This window comes from Dermacentor andersoni, chromosome 10 (genome assembly GCF_023375885.2).
Source record: "Dermacentor andersoni chromosome 10, qqDerAnde1_hic_scaffold, whole genome shotgun sequence".
In the NCBI taxonomy this organism is placed as follows: Eukaryota; Metazoa; Arthropoda; class Arachnida; order Ixodida; family Ixodidae; genus Dermacentor; species Dermacentor andersoni.
Window position 1 is genome coordinate 128518553 of NC_092823.1, and position 21054 is coordinate 128539606.

The 21054-nt window shown below is 46.7% G+C and overlaps 1 protein-coding gene across 1 annotated transcript; it reads left to right on the top strand.

Moving 5' to 3' along the window:
* The first annotated feature begins 740 nt into the window (after positions 1-740).
* On the top strand, positions 741-19732 carry LOC126545011 (arylsulfatase B-like). The gene is made up of 10 exons (XM_050192613.2): positions 741-770; positions 5286-5445; positions 7279-7391; positions 7934-8044; positions 9660-9809; positions 10596-10722; positions 11920-12210; positions 13834-14071; positions 15241-15463; positions 19544-19732. Exons 1-10 carry the CDS (start codon positions 741-743, stop codon positions 19667-19669), a joined length of 1569 nt encoding a protein of 522 aa, XP_050048570.2. The 3' UTR covers positions 19670-19732.
* The last annotated feature ends 1322 nt before the right edge of the window (positions 19733-21054 follow it).

Sequence of the window (21054 nt, forward strand, 5' to 3'; positions counted from 1 at the left end):
TGAGTGTGGGTATTAAGTTAAGTATGAGTATCATATTAAGTAGGGGTATCATTAACTTACAGGGTCGCTTGCCGGTCCCGTAATACGATGTTTCTCTTTTATGGAGCGGTCGAGAGCTTCTCGCCGCTCCTTAGGCACTAGCGGCGCCGTTTGAATGGGTGTCGCGTCCATCGCCTCCTGCGAAGCGCTGGACACCCGCTCTTGTGAGCGATTTGTTTGTCGAGAAGGCTTCTTCTCGAGGGATGAGGCCTTTGAGGCTTACCGACCCAGAGGTCGATGGCTCCTTTCTTTTTCGGACGGTGGAACAGCACCAGCCGCAGCCGCCGAGTGGGCGAGTGACGTCACTGCGGGCTCACTGTGCGTGGGCCGGACAACCCCCGGAGGCCGTTGTGGCCCTGGCCCCTGACGCGCCACATCGGCAAAGCTGCTCTTAGGCAAGTATGGTACCCGCCTACGTGCCTCCTTGAAAGATATATTTTATTTGACTTTGATTGTGACAATTTCTTTTTCTTTTTTTCCAAGACAGGCAGAACCGCGAGTATGCGGCATGCTCGCCATCATAGTTGACACAATTTGTAGTGTTCTGGCACGTTTCAAAGGAATGTTCAGTGTCACTACACTTCGTACATGTCAGCCGGCCTCTACACTTCTGTGAGCTGTGGCCCAACCTTTGGCATTTAAAGCATCTGAGGGGATTGGGCACGCATGGCCTAACATGAACTTTGATATAAGGGACCTCGATGAACTCGGGAAGTACACTTGAGCAGAAGGTGAGCATCAGGTGCTTCGTCTGGATCTCTTTGCCATCCCACCTCATCTTAATTCGTTTAACATTGATGACATTATGTTCACTGAAGCCCTCCAAGAGTTCAGCCTCAGTAAGCTCAAGGAAATCATCGTCCGACACAACGCCGCTAGTGGTGTTCATAGTAAGGTGCGGGGTTACTATTATGTGGGTCTCCCCAAATGACACTAGTTTCGGTAGTTTTTCATATTGCTTCTGATCGCGGAGCTCCAAGAGGAGGTCACCGCTTTCCATCCTCGACGCCTTATAACCTGGACCAAAAACATCAGTCAAACACTTTGAAACAAGGAACGGTGAAATGGTTCGCACTGGTTTGACTTTTCAGAGTGAATAACGTGGAAACGGGGGAAGTTCTGGATTTGGCGTCCGAAAAACTGAAAGACATCTTTGGTGCGCCCTCATTTCTGATGGCGATCAGGGAGTTTAGGGAAAGCATTTTCCATGAGTAGAGATGGCGTTTTCGGCAGCGATGCCAACCACCCGCCATGGAGCCCAACATGGGGACGTGACAGAAGATCCTGCAAGGGAAGCCCTGTCAACGCCAGCCGTACAAACTGCTATAACCAAATACAGCCTAACCAAGACTACTTAGCCACGCAAGGTTAATCCTTGCTGCCGGGAAACTTGGAAGTGAGAAGTGAAGCGAAGACAGGAAAGATTAAACGGTGAGAGAGAAAGACTAAGATGGGAAATGAGAATAGGAAAAGGCAACTACCGATTTTCCCCGGGTGGGTCAGGCCAGGGGTGCCGTCTACGTGAAGCTGAGGCCAAAGAGGTGAGTTGCCACCGCCGAGGGGCCGTAAAGGTCCAAACACCAGGCATTGGCTCAACCCCCAGGATCCCCATTTCCCCGGACACAGCTAAGCCGCGTACGATTAGACGCCGGAGGGTCCAACCCTCGTGTGCTCGGGTACGTGGTGTCACAACACACCAAACGCCTGCTGACGCAGACGCCCCTGCGGGGTTAACAGGTAGATAAAATAGCGGTTCAATACATGGCTTCTCAATTTTAAAGTTGCTTACAATCAAAAATAAGCGTGCTCTAATGACAGGTGTGCTTCTGACTGGTATGAAGCAAGAGCTCTTTTCAAGAACATCTTTTGAAACGTTTTCGTGACGCCTTGACGAGACGAATTTTATGAGACATCACGCAGCAATGTGTGATCTTTTTCTTCAATGCGAGAAACTTGGCAGTATCGGTAGCATCGCCAATATCATTGGTGAATAACAAAGTCTCGTTCTCATCGTTGCCTAAGCGCAGATATAGACACTTGTGCTACCTTTGCAACACTTTCTTTGTATCCTTTCCTTGCAACAATAGCCGAGTGCTAATGTTACGCGGTATGAAGCGACATCCGGCCTACATGTAGCCTCTTTGCCGGAGCGCCGTTCACGCTTCAAGTGTATTCTCCTGGCGTGAGGCATTCCTGATGTGTTCATTCCCACGTGACCGTACCACAAGATGTAGTAACAGCATAGCGAAAGCAAATCAGTTTTACTCGGCAATTTTGCAAGCCATGCTTCTGCGGTTTTCACGAACATGTGGTACCATGAAAGGCCAGGTTGTGGTAGGTTTCTGTATGGTGTTTTTGTCTGCTTGGGCGCATCAACCAGCTGCGGCACAAACACGTCCAAACATCGTGCTGATAATTGTCGACGACTTGGTAAGTCACCAATTCGAACTACTCCTTGCTACAAAACTTCAAGTACGTGCCCTTTTCGTGAGTGTTCACTCACGTGTTGCTCACGAAAGCACATTTTCCAGTACTCGTCCGCCTTTCAACCGCAGCCAAAGTATAAGCGCGCAAATGAAAGAATTCCGGATATCTCCTTCGCAAGCACGAACTTCTCCAGATTCAGAAAGCGCATGAGCAAATAAAACGTCGCAGTGCTGAAATCTCGAGAAGCATTAGTTGATTGTGTTTAACATCATAGCCAAAGCTTAGCTATGAGAGTCGACGCGCAGCGTTGGCTCCTTCAGATAAAATTTTATCATTCGGTATCCGCGAACATGCGTAGAAATCGGGAAGGGTGAGCGTTTCTGCTTTCCGTTCCCATCCATTAATGTGGGCCCCAAAGTCGGAAATCGAGCCCAGCAACGAAAGGCCGCAAGCCATATGCACAGCCGGCGTATCTCCAAAAACAAATTAAGAAGTAGCTTAAAGAGGCGCTATCTTTGCAAATCCTTCGGAACTATGCTGACCGTGGCTTGTGCTGTTTTACCGAATAGGTCCCACGCGTCCAAATGCAAGGATTACGTGTCCCATGCTGAGTTTAAACACGGATCGCCAAGCGCATCAGGCCGCAGCTCTCACAACTGCACCATAATTGCGCATGGTGTGACTTTTTTTTTTTCGTGCGAATGCCAACCAGCTCCTTGAGACGCACCTGCTCTCGTGCGGGTGGTTGGTGACACCCGAAAGTTGAGACGCGGTGGTCAGTGGTGCCAGTGTATCTCGTTTCTCCACCGTCTTGGATGACAGCTGTTGCACAGTGAACTTTGAGATGCACTGCGCTTAGCTTATCGAAATGCAACATTCAGTCTTGCTGGCTAACCAAAACCTTGCTTACACCAGGTTTCCGCACTGTATGGGGTCTACAAGGTTTTTGTCTTCAATTCAGTACATTAGCAAATTAAGTACTTTATTAGAATATGTAGTAAAGAGGATCGTTAGAAAGCTTGTTGCAGAGTTTGAATTGACAGTAGAGTAAACAAGTGAATCGCGTTGGCATCAATCTTCGAAGTGGTAAAAGAAAATTTGTTTCTTTTGCGTGAAAGCTTAAAACACAGTGCAGTGGAAAAAAATAACACAGAAGCCGGATAAATACATAACAATAAAATCGGAAACATTTTAACGTAAAAGAAGGTATAATCACGTTCTTGAATGAAACACGTATATGCAATAAACTTTCACTTGATACGATGTTTCTTTTTAATTACCAAAAAGACGTACGCTGTTTACGTCAATATATGAATTTTCTTGTTCTCGTGCTACAGCACAAGATAACACGCCTTCCGAAAGTTTAAAAGCCGTACCGAGACCAACTACAGAAGCTACAGTGCCTAGGCAAACACAAAACAACGCTTGAAACAGAGTTACACCTTTGTTTTCTTTTCACTTGTTCAATATTTTCTTTTGTTTTTACTGGAATATATTAGTATAGTAATGCTAGAAATAAATTTTAACAATTGAGAGTTCGGCAAAGTTGGGAATTTTCAGTGTGAAAGGAGAACCAGGATGAGAGAGACAGAAAGCGGGAAGCAATGAACCAAAGAACGCTCACAAGATGACAGGCAGAAACACCATTAGCAAATTTTTTTTTCCGCTCTCTCCGTATTTCTTCCTTGTTCACCCTGTTCCTGCTTTCAAAATAAAATTACTAGTTTCCCCGTCGATTTCATTTATTTCACCTTCAACGTCTTTCGGCATTACAGAAAGTGGCCGGAATAGTCGCCGCACGACATAAACGGGCATGAATAAGGTACACAAAAATACTGTTAAAAATTGCAGTGCACAGTGCAATAGTACTGCAAGTATACGGCAGCAATAATAATGGCCCTATACTATAAGCACACCGCTCACCCCTGATGGAACGTCAGCGCTGCCCCGTTTTCTGCAGATAAATTTTCTGCGAGTTTACCCTCTACACCCCAAACATCTGTCGCCAGGCTGTCTACACTCTTAGGCAAAGTTACACCCTTTGGCTTGCCCCTTCTGCCACACAACAATAATCGTTATCTGCCTTGATGCGTTTCCTTTCTTTAACGCTGCGAGCCCGGTACTTTCCAGTAACGAACGGCACGCGTGTTATCAGCATAGAACAGTTTACACCGTTTGGAGTGCCCCTTCTGATAACGCGCGTGCCGTTCATTACTGGAAAGTTCCGGGCTCGCAGCGTTAAAGAAAGGAAACGCATCAAGGCAGATAACGATTATTGTTGTGTGACAGAAGGGGCAAGCCAAAGGGCGTAACTTTGCCTAAGAGTGTAGATACGTACCTTTCTCGGGACGGCTTTAACCTATCAGGTTTCATGCCTTAACTCCGGCAGCCCTAAATAAGCCTCGCTGTTCAAGAGGCTCAAGGTAACTGTGGCTCTAAATTGTTTGAGGCTGGAAGCAGGAAACCGAGCAAAATGTCCTATGAAGCGACCTTGGAACAGTTTACGTTACGCCCAGTATGACTTACTTTTTAGTAATGACAACGCTCCCTATATAGTATTTCTGTATACAGTAATTGTTTTGTTCTAATTATGAATTATGGTACCACGTGGCCTATTCTTCAGCGTGATAATTACGTCAGTAGACATCGGCTCTTAAGATTCGAACTCGTGTTTCAGCAGCAACAGTCGTCTAAATACCGCCGAGGTGTGATCTGTCACATAGTGAAGTGGCCCTATGCATTTTGCACCTTTCACTGTTTTAAGGTTCCAACAGCTCATGGTTCAATGTGCTGCGCAATTTTCTCTGTTTCTCATTTAGGGCTGGAATGACGTCAGCTTGCACGAGTCAACTCAAGTAAAGACGCCGAACCTTGACGTGATGGCTAGCGACGGAGTCATATTGAACAACTACTACGTCACTCCTCTCTGCACTCCGTCGAGGGCGGCGCTGCTAACTGGAAAGTACCCAATACGCTTAGGTAAAGTGACATAAAAAGTGCACAAGTTGGAAGAAAAGATATCTATTGATGACCTGAAGTGTCCACACAACCCGGTCCTAAATTGATAGATTGCAAAACTATGCCAAACAGTTTTTTAACCTTGTTTTCGCAATGTGCGCTCAATTTTTGTCGCTCCACCTATTGTGCCTACGTTACTGCACAATGCACTAAAAACCAAATCATTCACTAAACAGTTCGAGAAAGCAGCAAATGGGCAGCATCAGCCCGGTGCACTGGTAGATGGCGTCAGAGGTCATCACAGACGAAGGACACTCAGGTGACACATTTTTCGAAGTTGGTGCTCTCGCATTCTCAAAAAGAGTATTGTTAAGGTCTCACGGCGAAAGAAACTAGTAATCCAACTGACTGATGAACGCAGCGGCCAGCAAATGCTTCAGCCAATGCTTGCTGGAATTCGCATCAGGCCTGTTATACGAGCGGGTACAAGACAATACGGGATCTGCGAGCCGGTGCCAAATTGCATTCTTGCGTCCTCTGAGGAATCAATCACCTGGTGCCGAAACATGGCATTGGGCATCTGCGTCCTTTAAAGTTTGTGTGCTTGCCAATACGACCACTTCCTCTTCATCTCTCTCTCTTCTAAAAAATGTTTGTTTTCTTTTACGTAACAAATCCAATATGTGATCGTGAGGCACGCCGTATATTGGGGGAATCCGGGTTAAGTTATACCACCTGTGGTTCTTCCACGTGCACTCAATGCACCGTACATGGGCGTTTTTTGCGTTTCGCAGCCATCGTAATGCGGCCGCCGCGGCCGGAATTCAATCGCGCATCCTCGGGCTCAGCAACGCAACGCCAAAGCCACTACGCCACCACGGCGGGTCACTTCTTGCCAGCCTGTTGTTGGAATCGCGATGATTGCAGAATATTACACTAGGAAAGCGATAGCTGCTTCGGTCGGCGGAGTATGCAGCGCATTGTCGCGCGTGCCCAACGGCCGATATCAGCCGTAACTCGCGCAGCTTTCCTAGCATAATCAAGTGCAATCGCGGCAATAGCTAGACAGCAGGCTGGCAAGGAGTGGGAGTGTTGGCCGGCACACGAGCATTAAAGGATGCGCATGCGCAATTCAGTCTCTCAGCACCGAGCGCTGACTTTGTCGGAAGGCGCAAGAATGCACTTTGGCACGCGCTAGGAAATCTCATTACATTATCTTTTGCGTGTGCGTGTGCGTGTGCGTGTGTGTGTGTGTGTGTGTGTGTGCGTGCGTGCGTGCGTGCGTGCGTGCGCGCGTGCGTGCGTGCGCGCGTGCGTGCGTGCGCGCGTGCGTGCGTGCGTGCGCGCGTGCGTGTGTGTGTGTGGGCGTGTGTGTCTGTGTGTTCTCATAAGACATTAAAGGACAAGGCATTAGGGACTCTTGTCCGAGAAAAAAAACAAGTTCAGACAGCTTCTAATGCTATACTAAACATCTCAACACCTGCATAAGAACAGACACGAACGACATTATCTTTCTTTTATTGGGGGGGGGGGGGGGGGGGGGGTAGTGGGGCACTGTGCAAGAAGCGCTCGCATTGAGGAGAAATATGGCGCACAAAAGCACGGACGAAGAAACGCGCATCAACGTGGTGACATGCACCCATTCTCGTTCTAGCCCGTCTGACCAACTTAATTAGCTATGTTTTGGCTTTGCGCCCGACGTACAAATTTTGACGCTCTTTGCCGGTGGGAACATGCAAGTATTTTACCGACGTATACAAGAACCGCTCGTGTTAACCCAGTTCGAACTAAACGCTGTGACGCATTTTTTTTCTTTATTATTTTTATAATCTCTAAGCCCAGTGCTTTTTCTAGGCCTTCAGCACGACGAAATTCGTGCGGCGGAGCCATTCGGGCTCCCACTCAACTTTAAACTGCTTCCAGAGTACCTGAAAGAACTGGGCTACGAAACACATGCTGTGGGAAAGGTAAGTTTCAGGCTCATATACGTAATTCCATGCATTGAAATGCACTCTTCATTAGATGAGCACAAATTGTGCCGTTATCAGCAGGTCGTCAAGTTATCACAAGGCTTCAACCATGTGAAACTAAAATTCAATGATATGCAGAAAAATCATGCCCGGTTGTCTACCCTGCACTACGTGAATAGGTTGGACTCGGGAGTGCAACACATATGACATGGTCACATCCAAGCCGTAAATCTGCGCACACACGCGCGGACGTTCGCATCATAGATACATTTGATTGCGCAAAGGAGTTGTCTGCAAGAACGCAGCTCCGTTCTATATTCTACTTGCATGACTTCGCAGACACGCCTATAGCCTTTTGGCTATGTGACCTTGAAAAGAGTAATGTGTGACAAAATTCACCAACATAATGAGACCGAAATGACACTACAAACTGTTGTCATGCTTTGATCAAACCGCTATATTCTTTAAGAGGAAGCAAAATGTTGATATGCGCAGTGTGTCGCACTGAAAGTGCTTTCCCGTATATATTTTGTTTTCAGTGGCATCTTGGGCATTTCACTGCTAATTATACTCCTACGTACCGTGGCTTTGATAGCCACTATGGCCCTTACACGGATCACCAAGATTACTCGGATCACACTTCACTATCGGTAAAAGAAATTATTTATTCTTGTTTTTTTATGATGATTACGCACTAGGCTTTCATTCAGGAAGTTGCTCTCTCTAGGGCATACTATAGCACTATTTGTGTTTTTTTTCAACATGGTTGACTCAACAAAACCCCAAATAGTAGTACCTATCAATGACTTCAGCAATCATGTTGAAAACCAGGGCCTAATGAACTACATACACGCTCCGGTAATTTAGTTTGTGAGTGTTAAAGTGGGTCCTTTGAAGTGGCTAGCAGCTTTATGTCAACATCAGCGAGGTAAAAGAAGCGACATTTTTATAGCGTCAACTCCGAAAGACTGCGTTGACATATACGGACTCTCGGGTTTTGCTTTGCGTAGAACCACACCCACGTATTCTTTCTATGTATTCAGTGCATCACTAAAGACAAAATGCAGTGATTGACACACACCAGGGCACTGAAAACACCCGGCTTAGGCATTCCTGCATAAATCTAAGCACGTGCAGCGTCATTTGTGCGTACTTAAACAACTACACAGCAAGGTGCAAGTCGTAATCACGATCCGCCTTCTTAGAAAGCCCCATTCATTTGCGAAGTGGCGCCTGCGCAGAATATTCTGCGTCTGTTACAAGAAACCAGCCTTGAAACAGTTTCATTGACATCAGCAATATAAATCTGCTTCCAAATAACGTGTCACCGAAATGGAAGCTGCAAGACATTCTTTCGGGCTACAAAGTACTCGAAACTAATCAGCTATATCGGAGGGACACATAGCGCAAGGATAAGTGCACTAAACTTTGATGTCGAAAGTAATCACGTCTAAAGAACAACACACGGCAAATCACGCACAAGGTACAATAATGCTATCGTCGTCTGCTTCTATGCAACTTTCTTTTCCTGTCAAGGACAAACGCCGATCGACTAGCCTCGCTCTTGTACTTCATTACATGCATTCGCATAATTCTGTTTATGATGGCAGGCTCAGCTCTCACTACAAAGCTCTCAGCTCTCACTACAAAGCTACATTGCTGTGTAGCACTCCCCAACACAGGAAGCGGGTTCCTACAAAATATACACGTTGCGGCTACGGGGCCCCGTGCGGCATTGCTTACCTCAAGATAACAGTGTCTGGCGTCCGCCGATGCAAGAGCCCACCAGGATGGAGAGATGGGCTAGTTGTCAAGGGATTCTCGGAAAAACCTAGAGCCCTGGAACGACTAGACATAACGACGGGGACAGGCAGCAGCTTTTGTTGTCCGTCTCCTTCTCGTGCCTATTCGTTCTCTACGTTTTAGATAGTTCTGAGAATACCACCCAACACCACAGAAAACCAAAGCACTGGAACGCGGTAACGTGTGCACTCACTTGCGCTCAAGAGAACCAGCCTAGTACTGGGTCAAGAGCTAGACACACCGAGTTCAATCCAGGCAGCGCTAAATCTAGCTTCTTCGGCGTGGTTGGGGATCAGCAACGGCCGTGCGCTTTCGTTATCACTTTCAACGTCACCGCATTTTCGTCAAAGCTCACCCAGATATCTTTGCTGGCCTGGAGCAACCTATTTCAAGCGACGCAATCATGAAGTAGTGCAGCTGGGAAAAAAAAGAACGATCTGACGAGTCTCACCTTCATGACAGCTGTTCAGCACAGACAATGACACGTGGACAGGATGGGGCCTTGACATGTGGGACAACATGAATCCAGACCAGGAGTCATCCGGTAAATATGCCACCAGTCTGTTCACCGAGAAGGCTATCGAAGTCCTCAAGAAAAGAAACCAGAACAGGGTACGTCTATCTCCCGCGGGACAATGCTGTTCCATTCGCAATGCCTCATTCACAATTATTTCAAGAGTTTCGGCACAAGTGGTTACAAAAAGAAATGCTTCGACTGGTGCCCAGCCACAGAAGTCATACATCTTTATTACGACGAGCGCCTAAGTACTCAAGTGTAGAACGTTGCAATGCCACGATTCAAGAAAGATCTAGCGTTAATGATTTCCAGGTATATACAATTGTCTTTTCAGGAGTCGAGCGTCGCATGCAAAGAAAGTGTTAGAGTTCGAGACATTTAGGAATATATAGTTGCATCTTCAGGATACGACTGCTCGTCTTATTTTTACATTATTAAAAATTAAATTATGGGGTTTTACGTGCCAAAACCACTTTCTGATTATGAGGCACGCCGTAGTGGAGGACTCCGGAAATTTCGACCACCTGGGGTTCTTTAACGTGCACCTAAATATAAGTACACGAGTGTTTTCGCATTTCGCCCCCATCGAAATGCGGCCGCCGTAGCCGGGATTCGATCCCGCGACCTCGTGCTCAGCAGCCGAACACCATAGCCACTGAGCAACCACGGCGGGTTATTTTACATTATTAAGCAGTAATATCAATTTAGGCAGTTATTACTGCATGTGGTAACACCTACGGTCGCGAGGCAATTATGGTTATTACAGAAAAATTATAGTAAACAGAAAAATTACCTCGTCAAACAAATGTACTTTTTAGGAGTGTTTATGCGTTGTAGCATCGAATTACATGCTTTTCATTTTTTTTTCCTTTCCCACACAGCCCATCTTTCTGTACCTGTGCTACTCCGCTGTGCACGTGGGAAATACGTACTCTCTTCTAGAAGCTCCGGATGAAGATCTACTCAAGCACAGCCACATACTAAATCCGAAGCGAAGAGCATATGCAGGTCTGTGGAATCAAGAGTACTGCCCTTCTATAATTCGCTACGAGAGTTCGTCTATCTGAACCAACGATCGTCCTTTCGCGTGTGCGTAGATATACGAGGTAGTATACTATTACAAGATTACCAAACAACTCAGTATTAACTAAAGTTCAGTGTGAATGCGTATTTCTTTAGAGAGGAAACGTTTACGCGATTACTTTTTGCGATTACGTTCATGGCTATTAGCATTGAATCAATGTAGCGACACACCGCATTGTTAGCGTCGAAAGCTATGTGCCGCCGCCTTCCAGCTTTCTGGAACTTCTCACTGAGCATGCTGCGCCATCTAGTGACCCCGCCGTAATTCCCGCGTGTGTCATGGGCTTGATTCTGCCAAGCATCATTAAAATTTAACGGAATATTTTCGTAATTATAAAACAGCACATACCCCCGTTGCACATATCTAATCACTCAAGTCAACGTAGAAGAGGTACACTGATGAGCGGTTCCCACATACTGGCACATGCCCAGGGACCCAAGTTGTTATTAAAACGATTCGTTGAAGAGCAGCGCACACCGAGTGCAGACATTGAGTGCTCCAATTGGGCGTCAAAGGTAACGTTGAATAGTGGTACATGCGCCTTGCCACAAGCCCGGTGTCTCATTTCCAATGGCCCATCTCACCGGTCAGAGAGGTTCACTGAAAAGCGGTGCATATATATATGTATATAGGTGCCCAGTGCCACATACTTAGTGACCCGAGTTAGTCCGACGGTTGGGTTCGAACACTGTTCCCTCCGTACAGCAGCCCGATGCGCTACCCATTCGACCAAGGACTACTCAGCGATCCAGGTTCGGGCGAAAACGGTTATATACGTATATGTAGATATCCTCCGGAAAAATACACGAAGTACCCTAAGAATGCTAATCACAATAAAATCTTATCTGTGATATCAATAAATTTATACCTGTACCTTCGATAACAAATTCTGTTTAAAAAAACCTATTTATCAACATTCTGCTTATATACGTCCAAGGCACAAGAATGGAGAAAAGTGAGAGCGACACAAAGGCTGTTCAGTTCAACCACACTTCTACGCAACAAGTCACTCCCTGTTGTGAACTGCATAGGGTCACACATCAGTACAAGCAGAACTGTAGCATGCATATATCACACGCATTGCAGACTTACAGCGGTACCCTTTGTGCATGAAACGACAGCGATGGTGTCGGCGCTGGACGACAGCATCGGCGAGATAATAAAGGCGCTGCTCTTCACCAATGCCATCAAAGACACCATCCTAGTGGTGACCACGGACAACGGAGCTGCTGCAGGAGGTATCGACAACAGTGCGGGCTCCAACTGGCCGCTTCGTGGCACGAAGGGCACACTTTGGGAAGGAGGCGTTCGAGGGGTGGCCTTCGTCTGGAGCACATTCATCAAACGACCTCATGTGGCCCACCAACTCATGCACATCACTGACTGGCTGCCCACTCTTTACGCCGCTGCAGGTATGCACGAGAAACACGTCAGCAACTCGGTAATTCTTATCTGCGAAGGTAATTTTGGTCTGAATGCATGTCGGGAAAAGTGCACCAGCAGCACTGACCACGTCGAAGCTGAAGGCTTGCTTCTCACTTACGGGTAGCAGAGAGTGTGAAACAGCGTGTTCCGTAGATAAATGTTAGAAAATTGTGCTTGGCATCAAAAAACTTGAAAAATGGAGCACCCTTTGTTGAAGTTGAAATTTAGCCGCACCGCAGAAGTCGAGGCTGCCACATAACTGTATGAGCATGCGCATTATGTTTTTTTTTTTTCGTGATAATAATTATAGAGATTTAACACCGGAAAGCACCACTGTGGCTGTGAGGAACGCCGTTGTCGAGGGACCCGGATGAATGTTGACTGTCTAGGGTTCTGTGACTTGAACTTAAATCTTAGTACAAGGCTCCACCTCTGGTCTTTCTTACTGTAACTATATCACATTTACTAACGCAAGCTGTACACGTAGCTCCCACGCATTCAACATAACACCTATTTATGCCCGTACTAACATATTCAAGTACAGTTTTTTTCACGTACAGTAGAGCTTTCAAATTCTCTACCCGGTAACATTCGTTCACTACCACTACAAGATTTTATAGCTACCACTGGTAAGCACTTCACTAACATGTAAAGCTCTTCTTTTTTAATCATTCGTCTTTTTGTGTATATCTGTGTTTTTTAATGTGTAATGTACAGTAACGTATAATGTTCCCACTCCTGCTATAGCCATATATTGGGCTACTGTATATGTAAATAAATAAATAAACAAATAAATAAATAAATAAATTTTCTAGTTTCGCCTCCATCGAAATGTGGCTGCCGTGGTTGGCTATCGAGCCCGCGACATTGCACTGCAACATTACTGTGAGACTGATGCTGAAACACTGCGCTAGGTACCTTTTTTTCTCTTGCAAAAGTCGGCGGGTGTAGGTCGCTAGCCCTTAGTTTGTGATCCAATTCATTTTTAGCACTTTAAAGTACCGAAGGGTGACAGAAGGTGAAGCTCTGTCTATTGAGCCGTCTTCGTGAAGCGCAGTGACATATAGAACAGTGTGTGCGCCTGAAGAAATACGGAAATTTAGCCAATGTACTTTTCGATGTAGCGTCTGTTCAATGAAGAGGTATCCAAATTGCTACTCTTCATAATTTGTTAAGTGAAGATATAATAATAATTGGCGACCTTCAAAACAAGCACAAAGCCACCGCAATGCCAAAGATCATCTCGCCGGGAGGTCCATAAATACAACGGTAAATCAGAAATCTTTCTTGAAGCAAAGGTCTTCCGTGAATCAGCAGATGAGCACCCAGATACATATCGTTTTCAGCGATAAAAAAATAACGACGAACAGGCCTGGATTCCCAAGCCGTTCATACGCAAGAATTGTTCGAAATACTGGCACTGGTGAATCACAAACATTTTCTAAGAACCAGGTATTTTGTCAGTGCGATCTTATTTTTGATTCTTTGCTGACCCAAGCACTCGTACCGCTGATCGTTACTGCACAGCTGCTGTCGTTAAAAGAGGTTCACGCGTCCCTAACGAAGCCATTAACCTAGAATCTGATGGTGCCGAAACCGCTTCCTTGCAGGAGGTAAAGTGGACGACCTTGGTGAGATCGACGGCCTCAACATGTGGGACACGCTTATCGCGGACAACGTATCGCCCCGAAGCGAGATTCTGCTCAACATCGACCCGGTGTGGAACATGTCGGCTCTGCGATACCATGGGTACAAGCTGGTCCAGGGCTCACTGGCCAGGGGGCGTTACGATGGGTGGTACCGGCCCATGGAACCGGGAGGCCAACCAATCAACATGAACCGAATGCGGTAACAAACATGCATACATTTATCAATAAAGAAAACACGGACTCTTCGAGCCTGCTTTCATTTCTACATACATCATTGGGTGAAAGCCGCAGGCCTTTGCAGTTCCCATGCATTTAAAATATAGCTGGCCGCATACTAGTCACAAAATAATAGATTTGGGGATAAATGGGTTGCTCAGAAAAGTTATTTAACTCTGTCCTCTTAAAACTGCGCCAGCGATATTTCAAGCACTTTAGAATCTCACTTTTATCTCAAGGGTTCATGAAGTTGATACGCATCGCTCTATCTTGACAAGCACGAAACTGTTTCCACCATGCTGTTCCTACTATATCTTTTATAAACTTACAATGTATCGGCATTACCCAGTCATTTCACGCTAAAGTATCGGCCGGCTACATTTCCAGGCGTCTATTGATCCCCCGAAACATTCGTAACGTGCTTAGCTTCTCCGCCACAAAACTTGGCAACGCATGGTTCAGATGGTGTGTTACAGTGTCACAGGTACCTTATTTTGTAATGCGCACTTGCGTTCGGGTGCCTGTGCTATTAAAGGCTACACAGCAGGTATAGAAAAGCTAGCGCACCTAACAGTGGTGAATTGACAGAAAAGTACACCAGCGACAGCATGGAAATCTCGTGGCCGCCTCTGATGGCAAAATCCATTCTCCTTCGCCAGCCCATATTTAAAAAAACGTATTTCCGATGTTAATTTACAGCCGCGGTGATAACGCTTTCAGACCCTTCTGCTTTGGTTCTTTTACTTACATTTCAAGTGACCCATCACACTATCATCAGCACCAGTAGTTTAAGTGCGTCCTATCACAAAGCAAGTTCCTCCGCCATGGACATCCAACTAGCACTCTGCTGAGTCAAACAAGCGCATACTATGCATTTAAATTTTCTGATCTCAACTGATGACATTTTTCTACCGGCCCTCCCTATGTTTGCATACCTATGACGGGACTCAGATAAAAGGAAGTCCAATCGGCCAGTTATTTGCAATTTGGCCTACACAACTCCACATCTGCTTTGCTCTTATTTTGGCTTTAATCCTCATAGATTTGCTTATGTACCCATAACTTTATTCCTTTGATTGCCTCCCCAGCAATATTACCTATTCAGTGATGTATTAGCTCTAATAGTATGCCTAATATCTGACATACACGCAGGTCTCAATTCTTCCACTCGGCTGCACGGTTCAACTCCAAGTGCTCGGCCGCGCGTACCATCCGTGCGATGGGCCGCGCTATGCCAACGCAGCGCCCTGACGAGCTGTTCGTCGTGTGTGGCCACAACAATGGCACAGCGTGCCAGCCCATGCGGCAGCCCTGCCTGTTCAACATCGACTCTGACCCATGCGAGCGTGACAACATCGCCAAGGAGCACCCAGATGTGAGTGCCTAAATGTCACTAAAGCGTATCTAATAATGTCAACAGCAGAGTATTAAGCAAAACTGGTTCGGTACTGCCGTTGCTACCGCCTGTTTCTCGTTGGACCCAGAAACGCTAAGTGAGTCACGCGAAAAAGAGTTCGCAGGAGTACACAAACTTCATCTGCAGGTCCCACAACGTTGGGGACAGGTTTGATTCACCAATTGCGATAACTCCGGGTGAACCGAAGATGCTGCCACAGGAGCAGTGTTTTCTCTCTTCTCTCCTTTCCACTCTATTTCTCGCATAGCACTATGAGAGTTCATGAATCCCTCTAAAACTATAACAATGTGTTAAAATAGTTCAACTTATAATTACTGGCTCTTCCTTTACTAGGGTGGTTGCTTGAGCTAGTTGGTAATTCATGATCAAAAATAACGTACAGCGCGAAGAACAAGCACTGCGAGAGGCGACATACACAGCGCTGTGTATGTCGTCTCTCGTAGTCCTTGTTCTACGCGCTGTACGTTATTTTTTATCTTCCTTTACAAAGCCTGCTGATACGAGGAAGTAGGCCGAACAGGCTCTTGGCCATCTGAACAAACATGTCTGTTCCTTGATGGCGCATCCACAATGTGATCAGCCAGCTTGTGCGGGCCGCATAATGTATTATTTAACACCCTTTCAAGGGGTCAGTAACATCATCTTCAACTTCCGAAGCGCATTGTCATTTTCACATGTTTAGAACCCAAGGGTTTGCAGCAGCCCTCACCTAGCACGTTGTTTACTTATTGTACGGTAAAAGGATTCAATTATTAGGTGTTTGGAGCAGCGAAATCGCTGGACCTAGACAACGAGCTGACAGAGTGCGACTCCGCGTGTCCTTGTCGAACCTTCATGAATATTCGAACATATCTATATCCCTTGGATCTCTAAATTCCCAGACTGCCATCGCGGTGTCTGGCGTTTTGCCACCTGGCAAGAAATGCTGTACTAATGACTTTCTCAATTACGACGAACTTCATTTCTAGGCACCCTCCTCTCCCTTTCATTTTACAGCGAAGCTGTTAAGGGCTACTTTCCTCACTACCGTGTCCACGTGTAGAAAAAATCCTGAAGACGGCGCAATACTGGGCCGACCCGCGGCGGAAGTGACGCAAGCGTTAAGCACTCCCCATACATGGGCCGATTCCGAAGATAGTGCAATGCCGGGGAGACCTGCGGTGGAGGTGCAGTTCAAATCAAGTTAAATCATAGTTTATTCCAACATTTGGGATGCTGAGGGCCATGGTCAAAAACCCGCTACACGGGCTTGACTAGGACCAAGACCCAGTACAAATGGCAGGGACAGGCAAATGCAGCAACGTGATGATGCATTTAAGGTAAAAAAACATGAATAACGAATTGCGCATACTAAACCAAACAACAATCTCAGTCATATTGTAAGTACAGATCCAAAAGAAACCTAATCGCAATGCATGGTGCTAATGTTCAAGGTAGTCGATGAGTACACCATATTCCAATAAATGCAACATCAGCTGTAATATAACGTACAAAAAGATACAAATGAGATGGAGCGAATCAACAGGTATCAAAACAAAAGGTACAACAAGCATTAGTTCAATAATAGCATAAGTAAAGCGGTGAAGTGACAAACAAAATAGTGCATGAAGTTTGAGTTCAACAACCTAGAAAAAACGATGAAGGGCCGTAACCGATATTTTCAGATGGCTAGTTGAATAAAGTACAACGAAGCGAAGCTGAAGAGTCTGTCGAATTCAATAAGACGCTCATATACGGATGCGGGAACCTTATAAACCATGCACGTAAAATTTTGGGCGGGATTTTTCACTTAGGAATGACGTAATCGCCGGTTAAAATTGCGCAGTCGCTCCGCCCCCCGTCGAGCGCCGCGCGCTGCTGCTGACGCTGACGATGCGAACGGAGACCGGAAACCGCGGCGTAGTGACGTCAGCACTGGTGTTCCGCTCCTTCCCAGTCTCTGCGACCGTGCCTGACCGTGCTTGTTTCTGCGTGCGTGCCGTCATAATATGCTTCGCTCGACCCTGCATTCCTTTGTTTGTGTGCGTGTAGAGTGGTAGTTGACGTGCGCAGCATCAATTGAAGTGGTGGGCCGATCATGCCGGCGTTCTGTGCAGCCTACGGTTGCACGAAAACCAGCGTCCGCGACGATGTTCCATTACTTCCTGCAAAACAAGAATCTTGCAGCTAAGTGGGAGGTCGCTGTGAATCGAAAGAATTTCAAGCGCTCAAAAAAAGCAGTGCTGTGCTCTAACCACTTTCGTGACGACGATTACTACCAGAGTTTATCAATAATGCGTGAATGAATGAGAGTACGATTTTCTGCTAGCAGGCTTTCTAAACGCGGCGCGAAAAGGTCGGGGCAACGAACGCACAAAGGCGGGACGGGTGCGGGCGCACGGATGGTAACTGGTCTTGGAAGACCTTATGAGTACACGAACTCGTCCAAACCTGGATTTTCCAGGTGTGGACGAGTTGGCGTTAGTACGCTGAACGGAAGGTACATGTTCATCTCCCACCCTTGACGCAGGTTTTGTCGCAAACCACCGTTAATTTTCCATTCGCACGTTACTTGTGAAACAGCCAACATGCAGCTACCATAATGCAATGCAAGCGTAAAGTTGTCATGTGTTTGAAAGCCGGCGCACGCCAGGACGCTTCGCTCCCCCTCGCGCACAGAAAGAAACCGGCTGTCTCACGTAGCCGACGGAATTCGCCGCCTTTACGGCTCCGGTTACGAGTAGCATGCTGATGGCGCGCTGATGAAGGCCACTACACGTGCTACAAGAGCCGGAAAACTTTTCCCGCATGTAAACCGTCTGAGTAGATTGCCGACAGCTTTGGGGCAGCGCACAAATGCCGACGATGCATCCCTCCTTACGTTGCATGAGGAGGCATGCAGGAACATAACAGTACAGTTGTTTGCCCGGAAACGAACTCACTGGATCGCTGAATACAGCTTTGCAAAAAACATACTCACCAAAGAACATTTCTAACACGAGAAGATGCTAACACTTCGCTTTCGTTCGCGTCGAAAGTACTGCTTGCTACCAGCATCTTTTGCTTCTTGGAGAGGCCGGCTACGTATACATGTAGGGAGCAACGCCGAACTCCTCAGAGAAACGCAACCTCTCGAAATTTACTATTATCGTCTCACCAAACCACAGCGCCAAACCACCTTGCACCGTGCTTCATGTGTGGCGGCAGCGGCCGGTCCGGACGAACACCAATGTTCACGTCACGAGGCGCCCGACCAATCACAGGGGGAAACGAGGCGCGCGAGCTGCCCGAGTCTGCTGTTGCCCTTTTCGTCGAAATAAAATCGGTTTGCACTTTCTTTCGCTCAATTTCGATGCGATATTCGAATTCGGAGGGTTGCAAACCAATGCGTACAGCTCTTCAGTCATTTCTTTCTGGAAAACTCTTCAGCTTCCCTTTAAGGGGCCCACGTGCACAGCCTCGCTGGTCATCCTTCTTCACATAGTGGAAGGGCACTGAGTTTTTTACCTTTCGAATCATGCTTATAGGCTCTTTAACTCTTGCAAGATGGGCCACAAAAGTTTGCTTGTTGTTGTTGTTGTTGTTGTTGTTGTTGTTGTTGTTGTTGTTGTTGTTGTTGTTGTTGTTGTTGTTGTTGTTGTTGTTGTTGTTGTTGTTGTTGTTGTTGTTGTTGTTGTTGTTGTTGTTGTTGTTGTTGTTGTTGTTCGACGTGACCTTTCAACGCGAGGGGCTTATGCCGAACTTGAGGAATTGTCCAAGGATCTTGCAAATAAACATAGAAATAAACCAAAGTAAATTACACTTTCGAAATGCGAACATTTACGAAAGGTAAACGATGTTAGGAAAGATAATTTTATGTGCCAGCGTCTGTTCAGTCAACTTCTCGGTTCCATCTTGTCGCACTGAAAAACCTGCCTCTTAATTCGAGCGACCAACAAGCCCGCATAGATCAATAAATTTCTCTGCTCAAATGTCTTCACTACTCGAACGTTATCACTCGTCATTGTACTAAAGGCGCTATCGAAATCCATACCAAGTCATCTCTTTGTTCTTTCACAGATTATAGATTTCCTGCAGTTGAGGATGAAGCAGTACAGAAAGAAGATGGTTCCTCCCATCAACCAGCCGGCCACAAGAAAGGCCGACCCTAGAAACTTCAACTATACATGGGCACCATTTATGTAATTCGAAACACTCGATATTGATCCTAATGTACTAGGTAAATAAACATTGCCTTTAATGCATGAAGACAGACACCAAGATACATTCATCTTCGAATTAGTCTTCGGCAGTTAACACTTCAGAGGCATTTTTTATAGCAATAACGGCGTTTGTTCCCAAAACAGACTTCTGCTGCAAGCATACCGATAAAGTATGCGTACAAAATGAATTATAGATCCTGCGTAAAAGAAGGCCATACTTATTATGGAACATTTCAGAACTCCAACAGATTACTTAAGATAAAACGCGGGTAAGCCTTTACACATGACAAGACTGTCAACTGATCGCATATATCGCTTCTTGAAGCAGCTCATAATAATAACTGGCCCGCGTATTTTTCTTCATTTGAAACACAGACGTCGGTCACTACACTGAAACCAAATGATATTTAGATATAAAGAAAGTCGTAAACACGGGGAGAGCAGAACGCGATGTGAGTTTGACGACTACGTCACGAGAACTCGGTGCGCGCACCCCCCCCCCTCCCCCATTAAAGGCACACACCTTTACCAAGAAGAAACAAAATGCCTACTTCGTGCATGATAGGTCGCATGCTTATCGTCCTTTGACTCACTCTTTCACTTACTCTCTCTCTCTCTTGTTATTGTGGCGTCAATTACACAACATGCTCGCGTCGTTCATGCTTCCTACCTGTTTGCCCCTCCACCACCGAATGGCGTGAAGTTCGAGGAAGTCACGCGCGAGACGTCACCGATCCCCCCTCCCCCCCATCCCGCGGTCACCCTCGCTCTCGTTTCCATCACCCGCTGCTCGATGCACGCGCGGCGCGCACGTGCAAGGAGAAGCAGGCGCAATCGAGGAAGTTGTTTCCACAAGAACCATTTTGTTTTCGCTGCTCCCGTATCTCGCGCTCTCCACTCGATGCCCCAGCCGAAGGCACTTCCCGGCCCCGCCACTCGAGCCTGCCAACTCGCCGTCGGCCAGGCACGTTCATTAGATTTCGCCGCGCGCGCCTTCTCCGTCCAAGGAATTCCGCTCCCACAAGCGCGCGTACGGCGGCGCCGGAGAATCGGGCTTCGCTGGCTTGAATACAAAGTAGGGCACAACCTATAGCAGTGCGCGCGGTTTCGCTTGCTCGAAAGAGTGGGGGAAGAGAATAGGCCGATGGGGCTCGGGGAGCGCAGATTGATATGAAACTGATCCTGACGACAGACGGAGTACGAGAGCTCTCGATGCTGCGAAGGCACGAATGAACGGCATATAGCGCTCACTTAAAACACCACCATCATCGTCACACCCCGTCGTGCTGTAGCGGTTATGAAGGCCGGTAGTGTGTTGTGTGGCGATTGTCGGTTAAAAGGCTTGCGCATCAACAACCTATGCCACCC

Excerpts from the sequence above, each read along its gene's own strand:
- LOC126545011 (XM_050192613.2), top strand. The coding sequence starts at position 741 with ATGAACTCGGGAAGTACACTTGAGCAGAAG. Across the intron at positions 5,446-7,278 it reads AAAGTACCCAATACGCTTAG|GCCTTCAGCACGACGAAATT; the intron begins GTAAAGTGACAT and ends TGCTTTTTCTAG. Across the intron at positions 7,392-7,933 it reads AAACACATGCTGTGGGAAAG|TGGCATCTTGGGCATTTCAC; the intron begins GTAAGTTTCAGG and ends TTTTGTTTTCAG.